Below are 19,893 nucleotides of genomic sequence, written 5' to 3'. Positions count from 1 at the left end.
CAACGGGGACATCTAGTGGAGTAGAGTGCACCTCTTTTCCAACTTTTGATTCCTCTAATGGGAAATAGTGGCAGTGTTTTCCAGAAATCTCAAGTAAATTATTTTAACAGCTTTAACAGCTGCAATGAAAAGAAAAGCACGTCCACAGTTGAGACATGTTATATGAATTAAAATAATCTAAAAATGTGTGCATGACACTTTCTGTGTTGAAGAAAACCTGCTGCTAATTTTGAAATAAAGATTACTTTCATTATATCAAGCAAACAATACAACAACAACACAGCTACTGAGTTAAAGCTATTGTGTCAAGATGCATAAAACTGCTATTTGAGGTGGTGAAAACATGCCAATAATGAAAAGCCCTCTACACTTTGACTAAATGACCCTCCATAGCTTGAGAGAGTATTAATAATAATGAGTAACACACAGAGAAGTGAGCTGACAGGGTTTAAGGTAAATTTTAATTGTTTGCCTGTGAGCTTAGCATAGATGAGCTCTATGCTAAGTTCTTTCAGTCTGAAGGAAACTTGAGAACAAATTGCGGATTTTAGTAGGGTTCCCAGACAACATAATAACAGTCGTAGCATGGTGTGAGGGCAGACAGTCATTGATTTGATTGAGACAATCCGAGCCTTTTTCTTGTTTTCTGCTGATTTGATACGATGAGATTGTATCCAGAGTACTGTTGAGACACAAAACAAAGTGCCTCTTAAGTCTATCCAGTTGAAGCCAAAACTTTTTTGGTTTACCAATGTTGCACCCCATGGAAATCAATAATAAATTTTGGTTTTTCAATCCAGACTAATAATGCTAGGTAAGATTAAAGCAAAATCTCTTTACCTCAAAGAAATTTAAGCTAAAAACATATATATATATATATATATATATATAGATATATATATATATAAAATAAGCTATCAAACAGTTAAAAGTAGCAAAACACTAAGTAGACACTGGACTGGACAATAGGAGAAAACAGATGTTTCCAAAGACCAGGAAAGTGGCTACTTTTCAAGCAAAATATTACTTCATTAGTGCAGTCATTATAAATTTTGACTGAAATGATATAATCAGTGTATAACAGCCTATTAGAGCTGAAAAGAAACCAGCAGGAGCTGTAAAAGTGTTCAGCTATGGGAACTTGAAACCTTTGCAGAAACTCATTCAGGAATGTTTTAGTTAATGACATTGCAGCTAATTCCCTCCATTTTCAGTCCATACTATCACTTATCAGTGAGTTTGTGTAAAAGGCAGTGTGTGGGAGCACAAATGGAGCAAACCAACTAACCGCATTTATCCTTAGGCGAGGTTTTTATGTCCTCCTTTCCTCCCCTCCTTCTCCCTCGCTCTTCGCTCTCATATTGTGTCTCTAATGAGTCACGTCCATCTAGCAATTATTATGAAATTAAAGCTATTTTCCATGGCCGATGTTTGCCCTGGTAATAACCACACTGAGCTAGGCTTCATTCATTTAGCATTTTAGTTCAGCTCAATTCCTGTTACATTAGCAAGAGGAGCGAAATCAGAGTGTCACTCAGATATTCTGCTTAATGGTTTGGCGATGGCCTGGCCTTTTTTTTTCTTTTTTTTTTTCCTCCTTTCCTTCTGCGATCCTCCTAACCCTATCTCTCTGCCAATTACACTGTTTAATCTATATGTAGATAATGGTGTCCAGCACCTCCCTGTTGAAATGTCAGGTGTGAAGAGGTTATTAGCTAACTTTTAATTACTGTCCATCACTCACCAGCAAGCAGGACAGATTGGCCCTCTCTGAATGCTCGCTTATCTAGTGTCTGAATGTTGGCTGATGCAGGCAGAGAAAAGGAAGACATTTAGGAACTACCAGGTCTCTGACTTAATATTACCATTTTCACACTATTAACAGGACTAAGTGTATGGAAGAACGACATGGAGAGGAGGGGGGGGGTGGTATGACCAAATGGATCATGTGTCAAATAGTTTAATGGTGGCAGACCATGTCTTGAATAGCTCAACAGAAGATTGTTTAAACATTCAGAGGCAGAACAAGGTAGCATGAAGCAAGAATCAGATGGAACAAGTAAAGAAACTGGCTGTATCGTTACATGCATTACTAAAATCTGCAACAAGCATTAAAAGAAACTTTGTCACATATAGTGAAGCACTGACCTGCACTTTCTGATTTTCTAAAATAGTAAAACCATGTTTGTATTTCTGCTGACAATCAGACATGTCAGTCACTGGACGTTGCAAGGAACTTACAGCTTGGTTAAAACAGTAATTGCACAGTTCCTAGAGATTAGCTAGATTTTAGAAGTCTGCAAACAATTTCCTTGAACTCCCCCTGCCCTTGTGTTAAAGCTTCTATTGTACATTTAAAGACCCACAACCCCTGACCCAAATTTTACCACTCTCATCTTCCATTTCTGCTCTCCAATACTTTTATTGGGGCCCAGAATAATAGCGCTGGCCACAACCACTGAGCTTAGTGTATTTGCCATGGCAAACTTTACGATATAAAGATATGCAACTAAATTGGATAGACATACCTCATAAATCAAGATATTTCTTTACAATCGCACAGATTACATCTAACAAACAGAACTCAACTTTAAATGCAATGCGTATTTTTTTAAATCCATCTGTGGCAACGAGACAGACCTTTGCATTAATCATCATTAACATTTACACATATAAGCTAAATATAGATGATATATGGGTTAATCTTTATCCTCTTAAGACATGACTATTTGGTGTACAATTAAAAATCCTTCTGGCTATTTGGGATCAGTTTGAACTGAAAAGTATTAAATCTCAGCACTGCCTTTGAACAGGAAGTAGTTTTTCGGAAAAGAAAAACAGCTTTACTGCACGACGACCATGGGTGAATTTTATTAGACCCTTCATTTGCATACGAAGGTGTTAGATTTCAGGAGGTTAAAATTACTTTTGACAAAAGAAAGCTGGAATGAGATGTGTGTCTTAAAATTAGTAAGCTTCAACAATACAATTCCCTGATTCATATGTATTTATTTGAACTACAAAAGCAGAGACACACTCAAATACACACACACACAAACATACGCTGGCAGGAAAACCAATCTCTACCCAGACCTTGAACTGTCTTTGAGCAGATTTACTATTTTAAACTGTGTAGGGCAGAGGACTGTTGATTACAACACCACAGAGAGAAATACTTCCTGGGCTCACTTCGTCTTCTCCTTCTTCCTTACTATATTTTACAGCTCACCAAAAAGGTTCTGTTGGAGGCAGTGAAATGTTATATCAGTCAACATCGTCCCTGTAATCGCAACTCTGGTTACAGAGAGCTGCTTCCAGTTCACACACATAATCACATAGACATATAAAAAGTGTTGTCACATTCTTTATTTTACCCAAACGAGGAGTAAAATGGAAATTTTTTGGGGTGAAATAGTGAGAACTTGTAGAAATTTTTGTTGCCAGCATTCAGTGTTTTTCTTCTTTGTCTCTAAAACACAAATGTCTGTGGTGTCCCCGTAAACCTGGACGCTGGTGTGTTTTCAAAACAAACAACTCTCTAGAAGACATCATTGAGCCGATTAATGGTTTTCATTCCACCACACCTGCCTTTGAACTGGACTTTGTGTGATATTTAAGACTTTAAGTGGAGTCTCGTCATTCTGTTAGGGGTTTTGTGTGTGTTAAGACTCTGGTCTCTAAGCTCTGTGGTGAATTACCACATGACCCATGAAGACCCCGGCCTGTTACTCCTACCTTTGGAAACCCCCAATCATCTGGATCACATCGCCCTTAAGAGGGTTGCAGAGTGGGTCCCTGATTGTCTGACACAAATAGGGGAAGAAGAAGAAGAAGACACTGCCATATCCATAATTGTCCATATTACTTATTTTTAAACAGATAATTAGTTTTTTGTCTTTCTCATAAACAAATACAATAACAATTTGGTCACCTTCACTGTCCATACTAGGGGAGACACTAGTGGATTTAATGTCAACAGACTTGGTTGCCGACCCAAAAAAAAAAAGACAAGAGAAAGTTCCCCTGACCTTGTATCCATTAACGTAGCCATTAATCTTATCACTGGCATTGCTAATGTTTTACTGACAAACTCCTGATTTAAACCTGCTTTAATTAAACCTTATTACCTAATTAAACATATTAATAGCAGTGGATCTGTATATCCTAAATAATTAGTGTAAAATCATAGCAAATACACAGATATCTGTTCACTTATTGGAAATACCAGGTAAAAAACATAATAGCCAGTAGTAGCTTGGACTAATACTGCACAAATAAAAAAAACTCCACATCCTTCAAGATGAGGATCTGCTGCCCCCTGCTGTTACTCTGTGAAAACCTTCTGAGATTCCTGACATGCAGCTTTTGTTTCTGTACTGATTCAGTGGTGACAAACAGGGATCCTCTTATATCAGCAATTACCTGTTTTTAAGTGCATTTAACAAATACAAAGCATGCAAATGATAGAACTTGTTTGTATCTGTGGATTCTTTACATTTTGGAATAAAATGTCCAGACAAACACACATGTTAAGGAAATTATACTGAAATATCTTTAAATCCAAGGCACAGTTTGTTTTTTTCTAAAGACAAATGAAATGGCTTCAAAAGAAATTACAGAAACCCTGTTACTAAAGGGTGGCACTGACTTTACAGGGACCGTATTTCTCATTAGTACCAAAGTTTGGCCTAAAGGTCCCGGTTAAATATGAGCCATGAAATTATAGTAATGGTTACTAGGGTGGTTGGGAATGAACTGATTCTAGTTAAAGCTAGGGCTAAACAGTTAATTAAGGTCAATCTAGTGTTTTTATAAAAATGCCTAAACAAATGTGTGTGTAAGTGTAAGTGTGTTCAGATGCTTTAGCTAACCAATGTCTGTTAACAGATACTGTGACAGTATTTATATTTATTATATTTACCGTGTTAGAGCAAAATGTTATACTTTAACATTAAGAAATAAAGAACTGCTGATGTTTTGAATCCAGAAAATGTGTTCCCGAACAGAATTCTGCTTCAAATTAAGTTGTTGTGGACAGTTTGTTCCCTGCATCCATTATATTTTTCCTGTATGTAGCTCAAAAAAAAAAACAATTCACCAAAATAATGCTTTATTTCTTTCAAAACAGATTATAAAAATGTGCAATGTTTAGACAAGTGATAAATTAAACAAGGCAGTATAAATATGGTCATATCCATTTGCATTTCTTGTATTTGAGAGTGTTTGATTTGAGACATTCAAGGCTCAATGCTGTATATTAAACATACTCTGAAGTTCACCTTGGTTTATGTATGGGTAAGCCTGTATAAATAAAGGTTAAATAATGTTTTTAAATGTAGTGACATGCCTTAATTACTCTGAGGGATATAATCTGCATTGCTATGCACAATAATTGTTGACAAAAACAAAAGCCGACGCTGACTTGTTTGACTAGAAACTTCATTCCCTCGAACACACACACTTCCTTCACAAACACACATTCAAGCAAGTCATTAAGTTTTAGAAACATTCAATAAGTGATGCAGCACCTCAGTTTCTGAGTGCTTTACTGATTCTCACATAGTTAGTTATTGTAGTTAGTTTTTGTTAGTTTATTAGTAGGTTAGTTTGTTAGTTGGCAGAGTGCTTCTGAAAGTTAGTAACTGTTAACTAGGAGTGCTGTTTTAGGAGACAAAACTTGTTTTGTTCCTTGTTGGAGTACCCAGCAATTAATAACACAAACGTGTTCTACTGGAAGATGTTTTGGACAAATGCCTCCATGTGATGCAACCTAATGAACATCACTAGTTCTACAAGGCATGCTTAGTCTTCTTAGAGCTAATCAAACAACAGCGAGATGTTAGTGGGACTAACAGGTGAACCTTTACAGGCTCGCCATGGTTAGTATAAACACCAGAAAGGGTTAGTATTAGAGCTGAGGTTTGCGTGGCTGATGTCACTCTGCACTTCCTGTGGTGACAGCAAGCCAGGCACTCATCTCCAGAGGTTGACCACACAGAGCATGTTCAGAGACAATAAACTCGTTCCTAAAGGATGTGACTTCATTTTTTGAGATTAAGCCGGACTTAGAATTTATGTAAATTGTTATACACACATTATTATTCAGTATGTGGTCAACTCAGTCAGTTTTGTCACCAGCTGTTTTTCCCTCTGTGGTTAATAACTTTCCCAGCCCCTGAAACCCTTCTTCACATGCTCATTCCAACACGTCTTTCGGTTGCTTTCCTCTTGAATAATTCATCTAAACAGGCATTTCTACAAGAAGGATTGCAGGATCATGTAAGAGGAGTGTGTGCCTCAGAGGGTTAGTCAGGGGTTAGAAATGCAAGCCATCAACATTCTTAACACAGGTTAGTAATCCTTCAACTGTTAGCAGACATTAGTAGTTAGATATTAGTCAGATACTGTTAGTACAAACCAGACCTGGGTAAAAGGCTATTTACACATAATTATTAGCATTTGCTGTAATTTTGCTTAAGTGTTAAATGATGGAGTTGCTGGCATTAGGACAGTTTAATTTATGGTAGCAGGCATCATTTAGAAAACTGCACACCCCTAATTTCTAATGACATCCTTGAAATCACAAGTGTAACTTCTGCTTCAATGAGGTTGTAACAAATGCTAAGAATCATCAGTAAATAACGTTTTGTCCCTTATCTGGTACATTCAGTGACTGAAAGAATTGAAGCTCTAGCTGCAGGCCCATTACAGATACATTTTATCCAACGTAATGTGACACGCATGCACACATACGAGTACAAACCCATCACAAATGGAGCACATGCATAGACACACATGCACTCACACAGACACCCTCACACGCAACACATACACAAACACACTACAAAACATGTTGTGAATTGGAGAATAAAAATAGTCGGTATCTCACTGAACATAAGCGGTTTCACAGCAAACAAAAATGTGTAAATTACACATCATTAGAAGGCGAGAAAACCAGTCACTCTCACACACTCTCCAACATAATATTTTTGTCTTTAGACAAGCTCTTCCAGGTCTGGATCTGGCATTGTTACGTGCTAGTTTTCATTGAAAAACAGACTAAAGATAGCGTTGGTGAAACACAACTTCTAGTGAAGTTTGTCTTATACAGGGAGAAGTGGTCAAATTGTTCAAAATAGTAACTTGTAAAAGAGTAGAGAGGTCATCTGAACAAAACAATTGCTCAATGGCAACAGCCCATTTTTAGTATAAAAATGTAACAGGGAGAGGATAAAGGTACAAGACATACAAACAGCTCTGCAGCAAATGACTGAGTACCTTTCAAAAAATATCCTCTTGTTAAATCTGATCACAAGGACAATGGCTACAAAGCATTGGCAGCATTATTATCTCTTTCCTCTCATACACAGAAGCAGCAGAAGCTGTGTCTTGGTGGGGAAACACTGTAAGATGGATTTTCTTCCTTTTGAAACTGCAGGACGGCAGAAATGGCACCATGCGTCAGTCACTGCAAGAGAAACATGCAGTTACAGTGAATGATTGTTTTTGTTACCTTTTCAAAACCAAACAAACATTTTCCTGTTGGTCTTTTTTACTAAATATGCTCTTAAAATATATAACCTTATTTTGCTCTAATATGCAAAATATTTTTTGGGGGGATAATCTGGCATAAAGTTGAATCTGAGAAGCAGATTATGCTAATCAGATTTCATCATGGTCTGCATTGAGGTTGGTTTATCTACCTTCTCAACTTCAATCCTGGAGAGCAGCTTAAAATGAAAAATATGTCAGTGATTTAACAAACAACTAACCAGTTTGCCATTTATCTGCTTCTTCTACCCGCTCAGAAGCTAAACACAAACACATAGACGGATGCTGCATGAGGGCTAGAGAGAAACAGAGTCCATAAAAACTGGCTCTGCAGTTTATATTCATCTAGACTTATATAACTAGTCACAGGGTGGAGTGTAAAGTGAATATGAGGGAAATAAAAGTCACAGTGGTGTAAATCTGATAGACCCTGTACCAGTCACTGAAAGCAGCACAGCAAAAGGCGATGAAGTGATCCCACCAGAGGTACAATGAGGTCCTGTCAAGCCCCAGTCTGCTTTTCCATCAGTGTAACTGGAGAGGAACACATAACACAAAGCAGCAGAAAAGTGGGACACAACTCAACTGTGTTCCCAGCATGTCTAAAGGGATCGGGCTTTTTGCAATTTATCATTTTGCCTTACTTCTTTCTGTTTCAACTGAAACAAGTAAAACTCGTTCACATTACTTCAGAGATAACATATGATATTTTCTAATCAATTTTAAACAATAAATAAATAATTTCCTGATGATTTTAACATAGACAATCCAGCCTGTACACATAACCTGTCCTGCTGTTGGATCATCCCAGGGTCCAGGTTGATGTCCTGTCAGCTGCTCTGGAGATGAATCCAATCCATGCAACACTCACCACATAGTTACCTAGAAACCAAATCCAGATAAATGTACTTCAGTTTGTGTTGATGGAACCTATTTACTTCACATTTTTGTTGTAGTGTCATACTTTGTGTTATAATAGCATAAGAACAGCTTTGGAAAATCAAATCAAATGGTATGGTGAGAACAGATTGTGTTGTGCTTACGCCTGCTTATGACAGACTAGGCAGGTCTTTGTTTACTGTTTATGCAGCAATGCCTACAGCAACATCAGAAATAGCTTTACTGTAAATAACCGTATCTACATAAACCCTCCACGGTTGCTGGATTGGGAAAAGAATTGCAGGCCCTCCTCTGCATTAAGGAAATATGTGGATAAAAAAAATCTAACAGTCAGTCTCAGTCTAATTGAAAGAGTTTTATTATCGCGGTAATAAAAAAAAAAGTTGAATAAATAAGAATATAATTGGAATTCTGATTTTTTTTCTCCTTACCGCAGGTTCCACGCACCTGTACCACAGCATCATATGCGAAAACCTCGCCGCTTCTTCGTCTTTTCCTCCTCCTTCTTCCATCCTAAGGGGCAAGACGCTCGACATGTTTCTACCCATCGACTGATCTCAGTGATTGTGCCTGCGGTGGAAGATTGGTCGCTCCTCGGACAGAGTCCATTAACGCTGAGCGTCCTGTTCATGGCTGCCGAGCGGAGACAAGCAGATGTGGGAGTGCCAACAACAGCTGCGCACTGACGGGGAGTCTAGTTCAGGGAAAGCGAGATAAAGTGGACACGGAAGCCGCGACACAAAAGAAATAACCTGAAGATATTAAAGACAACAGTGGCTTCTTTGATTGTGGAGCTGCGCATACCTCAATTAATCAGCGGTCTCGGTCTCCAGCTGCTGCCACAGGTTTATGGTCCTTTGTATGCGCCCCCTTTATCCACCATCTGTGTTTCCTGGGCAACCGAGAACCGTGTGCAGGCACCACCAGTTAAAGCACTGCAACCACCTCCAATCAAGACGCACCACATATATGTGCCGCAACTTAATGTTATTTGTCTGTCTTAATCATCAACCGATTTTTTTTCCAGCTAAATAACATTTATTTCGTTCTGCTTCTTGTCTTGGCCAAGTAAGACTCACTTCAAGATTATCATATCCAAAGAAATTTCACCATTTCACCATTTGTCTTAACATAGATAGAAGATCTGTAAATAAAATAATGATAAATCTACTCAAAATACAAGCGCAGGAAAAGTGTAAGCTGCCGTTAAAGTCTCTGCAGTAGAGCAGCTGAATGAAATTTAATAAGCTGAGAAAATACAGAATACTGTAACAATAAACCAAAACAGATATGTTGAGGAAAACTGAGAGCAGCTTCACAAAACGTGCAAAAGAGTTTCTGTAAGTTCTGTTTTAGTAAAGAAAGAAAAATAACTGCACGAAAATAAATAAATAAAAAGAGGGAGACAAAAAGAAGAGGAAGGTGTGAATTTTCTGGGGGTTATTACAGTGACTGTACAGCAGACTAGCCCTTCACACTGGCGACAGAGCACAGTAAACGAGCTTCACAAGGCACTAGCTTCCATAAAAAAAACATATCTTATTCTATCTCTAAAATTTTTAAAAGAGACAATATGGCTGTTGTGTGCATTTTGTGATATGGATCAAGCATAAATGAAATGTAACAGTCCAATCTACACCACTTGTGATGTAAGCCACTATTTCTAATTTTATTATTTATGGTCTAATGGTGCTTTATGTGCAGGTGATAGATTGATCTGATGGGTCCAGTGTTAATCTTCTCAACAATCAGGCCACAAACAGCCAATTTTATGCACCTCCATCTGCTGATTTTGACTTATTAATGCAAATGTACAGCATGGGCCAGCAACACATTTGTTGTTATAGCTCAGTTTTGACACTGAAAATTAAAATCTTAATATCTTTCTTCTTACAATGAATTGCTGATGCTAAAAACAACATCCAGCTGGGGGCGACAAGCATTTGCGCTCACACAAAATTGGCCTTCTTCGGCTGCCATACTTCTGACTGTTTCAATATGGTTTGTATGTTTCATTGGCGCAATTCTGCAACGCAAGAAACGAAACAACGGTGAGGTTTCTTGGCATTTATGCATCTGTCGGGTTTGTCAGGCTTGTGCCGAATCACCGAACATCTCTATCTGAGTAATGTCAGAGCGGCTAACGACCCTTGCCAGGTGACGATGAACGGCATAACCTGCATCATCAACGTTACTGAGACCAAAAGCTGCTCTCCTCCTCCGGGGATAGAGTACATCCACATCCCGGTCTCTGACTCCCCGTGGTCTCCTCTCAGGGACCACTTTGACGATGTCGCAGACACAATACAGGTTACAGCTGAGCGCCGCGGCCGCACGTTGGTGCACTGTAACGCCGGTGTGAGCCGCTCCGCCGCCCTGTGCATGGCTTACTTGATGAAGCACCGCGGGGCGACCCTCTTGGAGGCCCACAACTGGGTGAAGAACTGTCGTCCCATTGTGAGGCCGAATAATGGGTTCTGGAAGCAGCTCGTCCAGTATGAGACGCAGCTTCGTGGATGCAACTCTGTCCGCATGGTGTCCTCTTGCATAGGAGAGATACCTGACATTTATGAAGAGGAGACCCGGAATATGGTGCCTCTGTGAAGAGACATTTGTGTGTATTGATAATAAATTGTGCTGACGTCTGCTCGCGTTATCCATAAGCAACTTCATTGTCAAGGAATGACAGGAATGTGTCCCCTCGGAGCTTCAATAGCCTCATAGTGAGCAGTGTGGGAATTTCATAAAGTTTATAATTGTATCTAAAAATCTTCTCCAAGTTAGAAGATGTTCAAAAGTACCCATGTATATTAATTTGTTTATGTGTGCTTTTTTTCCATTAAAAAAAACATTTGCTTATTGTTGTGTATTTTCTCTGTAAAATATATGGTTAGGGGTTCAACATGTGACAATTTTAGGTTTCCACTTGGGCCTAATTTGGCTTTAAACTTAAGCTAATGAAATCACACATCTTTCCCTAAACTGTTTGTGGAGCACAGAATAAAAAATGGTTTAATCTGAATTAAAAACTGCTTTCTAGCATAAAATTATGCCTTAATTTGTGCAATGAAGTAACATTAACAAGGAAAAGTTTTTTTTTTATATATATATATATATATAGAAAGACCTCATGTTAAGGGTGTAGGTTTGGTCTTGACATTGCTAAGGACATAAACACGGCCCAGAGGACCCTGAAAGATGTATATAGATATAGATATATCTATATATTTCCATGTTTGTTTGCAATATGTCATTTAAAACAAAAGAAAATCTAACCAGCTAAAATTGTATAATCTAAAACGTTCTATTTAGTGATCAGCATAAAGATTTTTTATTTTTCTTACTAAATAGAATCACCTTAATAAATTGTTACTGTAATGTTATACTTTGAAGACATTCATCTACTTTCATTTAGCCTACTTGTAATAATTTGAAAAAAAATCCATGCAGTCATTTTGACTCCTTGCAGTTGCATATAATTTGGAATATTGGAGGGAATGTTAATGTTTACATCATTATTATTGTTTTTAATTTAAAAAAAATGTTTCATTGGTGGTCCTATTTTTGACGGGATCAGTATCAAACAAAAATATCTTATAGTTTGTACAATAGAATGTTATGGCCAGGTAAACACTTCCTCAACCATATTATAATGAGGGGTTAAGTTTGAATTACTTATAGGCTAGTAAAGCTTACCTGCTGCCCTGACCGTGTCCCTGCCTATCTGCATTACCTCCTCTGAATTGCCTGGCAAGTTTGACTCTGTCACCTGACAAAATAACACAATGTTTGCTTTAAAAACACAGTTGTGTGACTGTCATTGCCATTAATGACTCAGTAATAAGTTCTTTGTGACTTAAACACTTTTGTTGACTCATTCTAAAATTACTCCTGATGTCTGCCTTCCTTTTCTTTGTTCCTGACATTTGTCGACACAACCGCGAACCCCCGTAAGCTCCGCTCATGCTAGCGCACCTAGCGTTTTTAAAAGAATGAGTGACAGCAGGGACAGCTAATCACGTTAGCAAGAAACAAAAGCGCAGAGCCAATCAGAACTGCGAAATGGGTTCTAAGGCGGAACTTAAACACAGCTGTTTGTATGATGGAAGGTGGCAGGGAGAAGTTGGGACTTCATGATGGCAGCGACATTTCCTACCCAATTCTACGCCCCAATGCGTTCAAGGTGTTAAGACTTGACTCCCAAAAAGCAGGTGATGTTAACACTGATCCGTCCAGTGTTGCATTGCTTCTGCCTCATTATATCCCTACATAATTTGGACTTTAAATCACTACAGCAGCTGTGAATTTATAAGCACTTAAGCAAAATTCAATTCACATGAGAAAAAGTAGAAAGCTCTTTTATTTAAGGATAAGCCTCAACCATTCAGCATGTGCAATGTTTAGTCACTCCCAAAAAATTAAAGCAAATACAACAAAAATGTTTAAAACTCAATCATCAAATATGCCCATTGCATTTGTAGAATTTTTATATATATGTAAAAAGTGCGTGTATATATATATATATATATATATATATATATATATATACACACACACAGTTTTACATAATATAGACTTAGTCTTGCCAAGAAGCAGGAAGGTTCAGTTTATTTTTACAGATCCAGCTCTTTGTCCACCATCTTCAAGAATAAATTTAACAGAAACAGGCACGACACAATAGCCACAAACTGAGACACAGTAATAATTCACAATTTGGCACAGTTCAGTCATCTCTGAACATAAACGCACATCTATTCATGAGAAACATTTCATATGTTAAATCTTGTCTATTAGTGGTCATTTCCATAAAAAGCTATTTCATACTAATAGTGCACTCCTAGCAGTCAAAGCAACGACCTCTCACAGAAATATTTAACATTTAAGATTGGAGTTCCAACACATGAAGTGGTTCAAATTAAAATAATTGAAGCAAAAATGGGACTAACTGTCCAGACATTTTGGGCAACTATACAGAAAAATAACAACGCTAATGACAACACACTGACTTTTTCAGAACACAGTTGTTGATAAATCAATATGCATTTACAGAAATAAATTACACTAACATGGCTTATTTAAGTACACATTGCAATTTCTACTGCTCTTCACAAGACAGCAATCAAAACAGCTTCTTAGCTACAGAAATATCCTGAGTCAGGAGCTTAGGCTGGCCAGATTGCCTTATAAGTGGAAACACGAAGTGCAAAAACTGCATGCTTACTTTTCCTTCATTTCTCTAACTGTCTCAATAAGGCAACAGTGTCATCTGCATAGTCATGCAATAAACATCTAAAGGTACGAAAGACCAAAATGTCCATTTAACACAGGGTGAACTTAATGTAATGTACACCAAAGACATCCAACACGAGTATCCACTGCCCTTCTCAAGCAACAGCATGTTCAGCTTCTCCAGCCAATGACTTTAGAGCTTGCTGCTGAATGAGATCACAGCTGGAAGACAACAAAAACATTTAAGGTCACAAAATATGCCATGAAAAACTTATGATTTTTTATATATATCTGAAACTTGCATGCTGTTCCAGCTTCTGGTAGTCTGAGGATTTAGGCCGGCGTGTGGATCTGGTTTTCTTTCCTTCCAAAACAAAGGCTATTATCTGGAAGAGACAAACAAACCAATAAACATAAATAAATAAGTATAATATATATATATATATATATATATATATATATATATATATATATATATATATATATGATTAGTAATCATTAACAGGCCACTAAGAGGGGGAATGTAAATCTTTGAAAGCTCAGAGAGAAATTTCTCAAATCAATGCAGTGAATATAAAGCTACCACCTGGAGCTAGCAAGCTTCATTTTGCTCTACAAAGAGTAGCTTACTGTGCTGTATACTTGTTACTAAATGGGATTTTGCTCCGGTTTCCTGTTTCTAACCTAACCAACTACACACTAGATGCTCTATCTCACGGTGGCATTGATTGTCTCATTTGGAACAAAACAAATAAGCACATTTTCTAAAATGCTAAATAATCCCTTTAAGATAGTTTTGAGTAGGAAATGTTTTATTTTTTTATACATTTTGTTTGCACTTAACCATTAAGCTGTTTAGTAAATCCAATTATTTCAGTGTACATAATGGAGACAAGTCTGCAACAAAACTAGCCTTGTAAATTTTGAGTTTCGTGAGATTTCTTTTGTCCTTATTTTCATGAGCATATGAACCAAAAATACAAGAATGCTTGTAAAATGTTTAGAAAGGACGCTTTAAGTACCTTGCGCTTGTTGTGGTGAGCGATGTAAAGCACTGCCACCAACACAGCAGTGGAAACAAGGTAAGCAAAGAAATGACCGCTTTCCTCCTCCACGATTTCATTTGAATGTTCTTGGTTTTCAGTCATATCTTCACTGGCATTGCCACCAGGTTCCTTACTGGCATCTACTTCAGACTGTGCAGACTTTCCAGGCTGATTATCTGTAGGATCTTTAGGTGATTCTGTCACATTTTGGGCCTTTGTTGGTGGGTCTGCTGGTTTCTTAGTGGTGTTTACTTCAGACTGTGTAGAATTTCCAGGCTGACTATCTGTGGGATCTTTAGGTGATTCTGTCACATTTTGGGCCTTTGTTGGTGGGTCTGCTGGTTTCTTAGTGGTTTTTACTTCAGACTGTGTAGACTTTCCAGGCTGACTATCTGTGGGATCTTTAGGTGATTCTGTCACATTTTGGGCCTTTGTTGGTGGGTCTGCTGGTTTCTTAGTGGTTTTTACTTCAGACTGTGTAGACTTTCCAGGCTGATTATCTGTAGGATCTTTAGGTGATTCTGTCACATTTTGGGTCTTTGTTGGTGGGTCTGTTGATTTCTGATTGGGTCGCATTTGCACTGTGAATAAGAAAAGTAACAGTTAAGTACAAATAAAGCAAGAGAACATCAATCTAAGGGGGGAAGGTTATCTTAACAAAAAAATAAAAAAATTCAAAACGCCCCAGCAGCACTTGTGCAGACCCTCTGAGGTCAAGCACTCCCTGTTGAAGACTTCTAGTTTAGACTATTAGATCACATGCTCTTGGAACAACACTATAGGCAAGAAACAGTGTTTGCTTCCTGGAAAACAGATTTGAAGTATGCAACCTAGTCTGTTTTACAAGCTTAATAATCGCTCATAACACGCAACTTCCTCTTGAGTTCTTTTTTGATAATATCGCCAGAAAGTAAACATTATACTTACTATAAATGTCTAGAAGCTACAGCGCGTCTCTAACAGGATTTTTAAAAGGTATACCTCTTGAATGCATTAAATGTGTTGCTATGAACAAATATGATGTACACTGTAGCTAAGATTTTCAGCCTAAGGCTGGATTACCAAACAGGCTAAGTTAAGGACCAGCCGACCCAGGCCTCATGTCACTGACAGTTGACATGCCTATAGTTACAGGTGTGTTTTGTTGTGTTTTTAATAGTGTATTTTTCCAATTACGTTGTCTACTGGTAGTGCTCTAGAATTAAACTAATATTAATTCAATGATAAATGGACATTAAACGATTACAGGAAGTGTTGCTCCTAAAATATAACTGTTGGTTACTAGCTAAATGAGCTAACATGAATTACAGAAAACGCTGTGGTTCTTACAACAATGAAAGGCTAATTAAAACGATACAAAGCTGTATTTACCTGTGACCAGGCAGCAGCACAGAAATATGGAAAGTGCCAGAAAAGCTACTTTCATTGTGTCCTCTGGATACGCACACCGACGAAGCCTAAATCTGTCTAAATTAATCGCTCCTTTCAACTCGAGGCGTAATCCGCATTGACAAACAGAAGTCGACAGATCGGAGGGTTTCACAACTCCTGCTCTGCTTCCGTGTACGAACTGCTTCTTCTTCTACTATCGTAAACACAGAAGTGCAGTTTGCTGCCCTCTAAAGGTTAAAAGTTGATATTCCAGCTCAAGAAAAGAACCGCTTCTGCTAAGGTGACCTGACTACATTGTATTTACTTATATATTTGTTTGCTATACATTTACACCAAAGGATATGAAACAATTAGATTTCAAGATCATTAGTTATTCTTATCTAGCCAGAGTACAATATGAAAATCTTTTAATCTTTTTATGTAGTCTTATCAAGGCTCTGGCTTTAATAAGATAATTTCCTGAAGTCTTATTAGAATATCAGTGAAATTCTATCTGCATCCATTCTGCAGCAGCTCCCATTTCTTTTATTAATTTACTCATGTATTTAAGTCGGCCTCTCATAAAATGCAAGAGTTGTGTTTTTTCTGAGTTTTTGAGATGGTAGTGACAAAAGATCTTTTCTCCCTTGCACTATTATCTTTGGTTTGTATATATATGTAAATATAGGTGTGTGTGTGTGTGTGTGTGTGTGTGTGTGTGTGTGTGTGTGTGTGTGTGTGTGTGTGTGTGTGTGTGTGTGTGTGTGTGTGTGTGTGTGTTTGCGTGTGTGTGTGTGTTTTCTATTTTGGTTTGATGTATACTGTGTATACTATGCAGCTATCTGCAACACCAAATTTCCCCAATGAGGGATGAATAAAAGCATATCTAATATAATATAATATAAAATAATATAATATAATATAATATAATATAATATAATATAATATAATATAATATAATATAATATAAATATCTAAATAAGCAAAAGAGAGAAAAAAAGTTCATTTTCCATTTTATGTCCCATTTAAAGAACCGAATCAAGACATTCTAAAATATCATATTTAATACAATAGACATGTTGTATTCATTAAATGACTTATTCAATAAATCTGTAGATGCTCTATACGTAGATGAATGTGCAGTTAAGAGAGTTCGTTTTAAACAACCAGGGGAGTGGCATTCATTAGCTCTACATTAAACACACAAGTCATTGAAATATTTTACATATTTCTCATTCCATCAGTTAAAAAGTGATTTGGCAATGCTGAAACAATTTTGTCACGTTAAGAATACATCTTGCTACAGAGCAAAGACCGTTAAAGCGTTTCTTCTGGAAAGACATACACGTGTCTCAGTTGCATAGCCAGTAAACATTATTTATCAGCAATTAAATCTATGGGTCAAAGAATTTAATTTGTATTAAAATCCACATGAGAATCAACAAAATATTCAAAATATTGGCTCATGATTGCATTTTTTTCCTTATGAGTCAGAGATTATATATTTTGTTGTACAAGAATATTATTTTAAAAAATTGATCATACATAGAATATTTGATAATAAATATAACTCTTGTGTTTTACATGTGCTTTATAAAAATGCTCTATGAAAATCTTTCAAAAGTTTAATTTTTTTTTTTTTTTTTTTTTCTTCCATTAGTTGGTTATGTCAATATATGACCTTATCAGCAGATGGCAGTATTGGCATACACTGCAAGTTATTTTGATTAATTTATTTTTAACAAAAACAGCAATCAATATAATCTTTTCCATTGTGTAATTTCTGCAAGAGTGTACGCAAAAACCTAAATCTAAAAATGTCAGCTATACTGTCCTATAAAAATCCTAATAATCCTAACTAGAATGGAGCAGTATTGATTCTTAAAAATACAATATCAATCTTAATGTCTCTCTCTATAATAACTCTGACAGACATTACAATTTAAGATGTGCAGTAGCTGTAGAGATGAGATAATGATCTAAATGCTAATTGGAGGTGTTTTACATCTCAGCTGGGTGTGGGAGACCTGTGGGTTCTTGTAATGAATATGTTTTAATTGTGGCAGGCTATTTGACATTTGAATATACCAATGATCCCTCTCATTCTTGACACCTATTTGCATTTCCATCTTTAAGGTCAAACGGGTATGAATAAAACATTAAGGAGGTTCTTAAGCTCACAGCCGGCCATACCTGTCCTCACAAAGGCACCAGCTGAGTCTTGCTAAGCTCAGTGAATGTGACAGAAACAATCAATTAATATCACTTTAGGAAACCACAGGTGAAGCTAGCAACAGCATCCTGTTGTTAATGGGAACATAAGGTCACAGAGTCAATGGCTGATATAGGATCAATTCTAATTACAGTCATGCGTTAATCTGGACAAAGTGACATTAAAGCATCTTTATCAATACATACAATAAGGATAAAGTGACTGTTGCCTGTGTGTCTATGCGTGCTCAGATCTAGGAGCATTTTTACCCGTGTGATATGAAATGGTTAACCTGGAATAAATTCAAGATCAAAGGGAAGACCAAAAAAAGAACCTTGGCAAGAGATTGGAGGAATTTAATGAGCAAAAATTAACATGTATTAACTCTGACCCTGCACTTACATGGCAGATGTTGAATGCGGGAACACCCAGATAAACATAAACGTGTTACATTTTGAGCAAAGCGTGTTACCCAAACTAAACACTTCGGCCTGAATTCCATTTAAATTTTTCTTGAAGAAGTAAATTTGGTTGTGCCAGTCATCTTTTAGCTTTCATGGTATTCTCTTCGAAAAGAAGAAAAGATAAATAAGCAGATGCAGGTATGAGGATTGAGTTTTAACAATAAAGGCACAGTCTTGGGAGAAATGAACATTTCACCTGACGTATGGCCTCGAGGAGATGGATTTGCTGGCTGTTTTGACAACTCATTACCTGTAATTCTACTGATGGATTGGTGAAGTGGCTCGGAGTAGGCAGCTGTGGCACCAGGGACTGTGACTTGTGCCTGGAATGATGTAAGACAGGGTGGCAAACAAGCAAAGACTTATTATGGCTAATGACTGCTTAAAACAGAGCAGGGCGGACAGTTTGGTGCCTATGTTTAGGGCCGATACAGAAATACATCCTTAGTCCATCCTTCATGATTTTAATAGACGAATCAGACAGAGCTCATTTGTGTCACTGGCCACTGGTTGTGTCACGAACCTTTAACAGTACTTAAATGATAACTAATATCTACATTTGATTGGAGTCATTCCTACCTACTTGGCAATTTCAAAACCATCCACTGTCGGTGTTTCAAATCAATTAACACTGACTGTAAATGGAATCGTAACTCTTAATTATATACAACTGAACAACTAATGTCCAGTTAGTCAGCTCTATACATCTCCCTGTAGGTAAACTCTCTAGATCAGTAGGTGGATGGTTGTCAGTGCGTTCGTTCAGGCCAGTTCCCCACATAACTGGTCCATCCCTGGCACTACTCGAAATCTCAAAAGCCACCAAAAACTGTAACCTACCTTGTGTATTTTTCACTAATTGAAATGCCTAATGAGGTCCCAAGGGCTCCATCCCATTACCTCTGAGTTAATTAAAGCCTAAGCAGTGTGCCAAACGGTGAATAAAGATGCAGTAAAAGAGCAAAAGGAACAGGGAACCCGAGCAGGGTTCGCTGTGCTGGGATGGGGTTGACCTGCTTTTTATTCATTGTTGTGGAACACTACACTGCAAGAAGGAGCAGATGTTTATAATTTTTTTATTTGCATTTATTTTTAGGCTTGAAATTCTGTTACCCTGCTG

General features: G+C 37.4%; 2 protein-coding genes and 1 long non-coding RNA gene across 3 annotated transcripts; 2 read left to right on the top strand and 1 right to left on the bottom strand.

The window, feature by feature from the left end:
* Positions 1–3,858: 3,858 nt before the first annotated feature.
* LOC121649449 lies at positions 3,859–4,229 on the top strand. Its single transcript, XR_006012124.1, has 2 exons — positions 3,859–4,017; positions 4,151–4,229. It is a non-coding gene; the product is annotated as an uncharacterized LOC121649449 (long non-coding RNA).
* A 4,630-nt stretch (positions 4,230–8,859) lies between these two features.
* zgc:153044 (uncharacterized protein LOC751678 homolog) lies at positions 8,860–11,314 on the top strand. The gene has a single exon (XM_042000293.1). The coding sequence runs from the start codon at positions 10,522–10,524 to the stop codon at positions 11,053–11,055; it is 534 nt and encodes a 177-aa protein (XP_041856227.1). The 5' UTR covers positions 8,860–10,521; the 3' UTR covers positions 11,056–11,314.
* A 1,479-nt stretch (positions 11,315–12,793) lies between these two features.
* Positions 12,794–16,290, bottom strand: tgoln2 (trans-golgi network protein 2). Its single transcript, XM_041999356.1, has 4 exons — positions 16,098–16,290; positions 14,703–15,307; positions 13,983–14,066; positions 12,794–13,902 (listed from the first exon to the last, which is right to left on the bottom strand). The coding sequence occupies exons 1-4, from the start codon at positions 16,150–16,152 to the stop codon at positions 13,897–13,899; spliced, it is 750 nt and encodes a 249-aa protein (XP_041855290.1). The 5' UTR covers positions 16,153–16,290; the 3' UTR covers positions 12,794–13,896.
* Between the last annotated feature and the right edge of the window lie 3,603 nt (positions 16,291–19,893).

Source organism: Melanotaenia boesemani, chromosome 11 (genome assembly GCF_017639745.1).
Source record: "Melanotaenia boesemani isolate fMelBoe1 chromosome 11, fMelBoe1.pri, whole genome shotgun sequence".
Taxonomy (NCBI): Eukaryota; Metazoa; Chordata; class Actinopteri; order Atheriniformes; family Melanotaeniidae; genus Melanotaenia; species Melanotaenia boesemani.
The sequence above is the reverse complement of the archived record's forward strand: the minus strand, read 5'-3'. Positions and strand labels throughout refer to the sequence as shown.

What these genes read in the sequence shown, in the direction of transcription:
- tgoln2 (XM_041999356.1), bottom strand. Translation starts at nt 16,152, where the DNA reads ATGAAAGTAGCTTTTCTGGCACTTTCCATATTTCTGTGCTGCTGCCTG. An exon ending in GTGCTGCTGCCTGGTCACAG is followed by an intron (nt 15,308 to 16,097) that starts GTAAATACAGCT and finishes TCTTATTCACAG; the next exon opens with TGCAAATGCGACCCAATCAG. An exon ending in CTCACCACAACAAGCGCAAG is followed by an intron (nt 14,067 to 14,702) that starts GTACTTAAAGCG and finishes TGTCTCTTCCAG; the next exon opens with ATAATAGCCTTTGTTTTGGA.
- zgc:153044 (XM_042000293.1), top strand. Translation starts at nt 10,522, where the DNA reads ATGCATCTGTCGGGTTTGTCAGGCTTGTGCCGAATCACCGAACATCTC.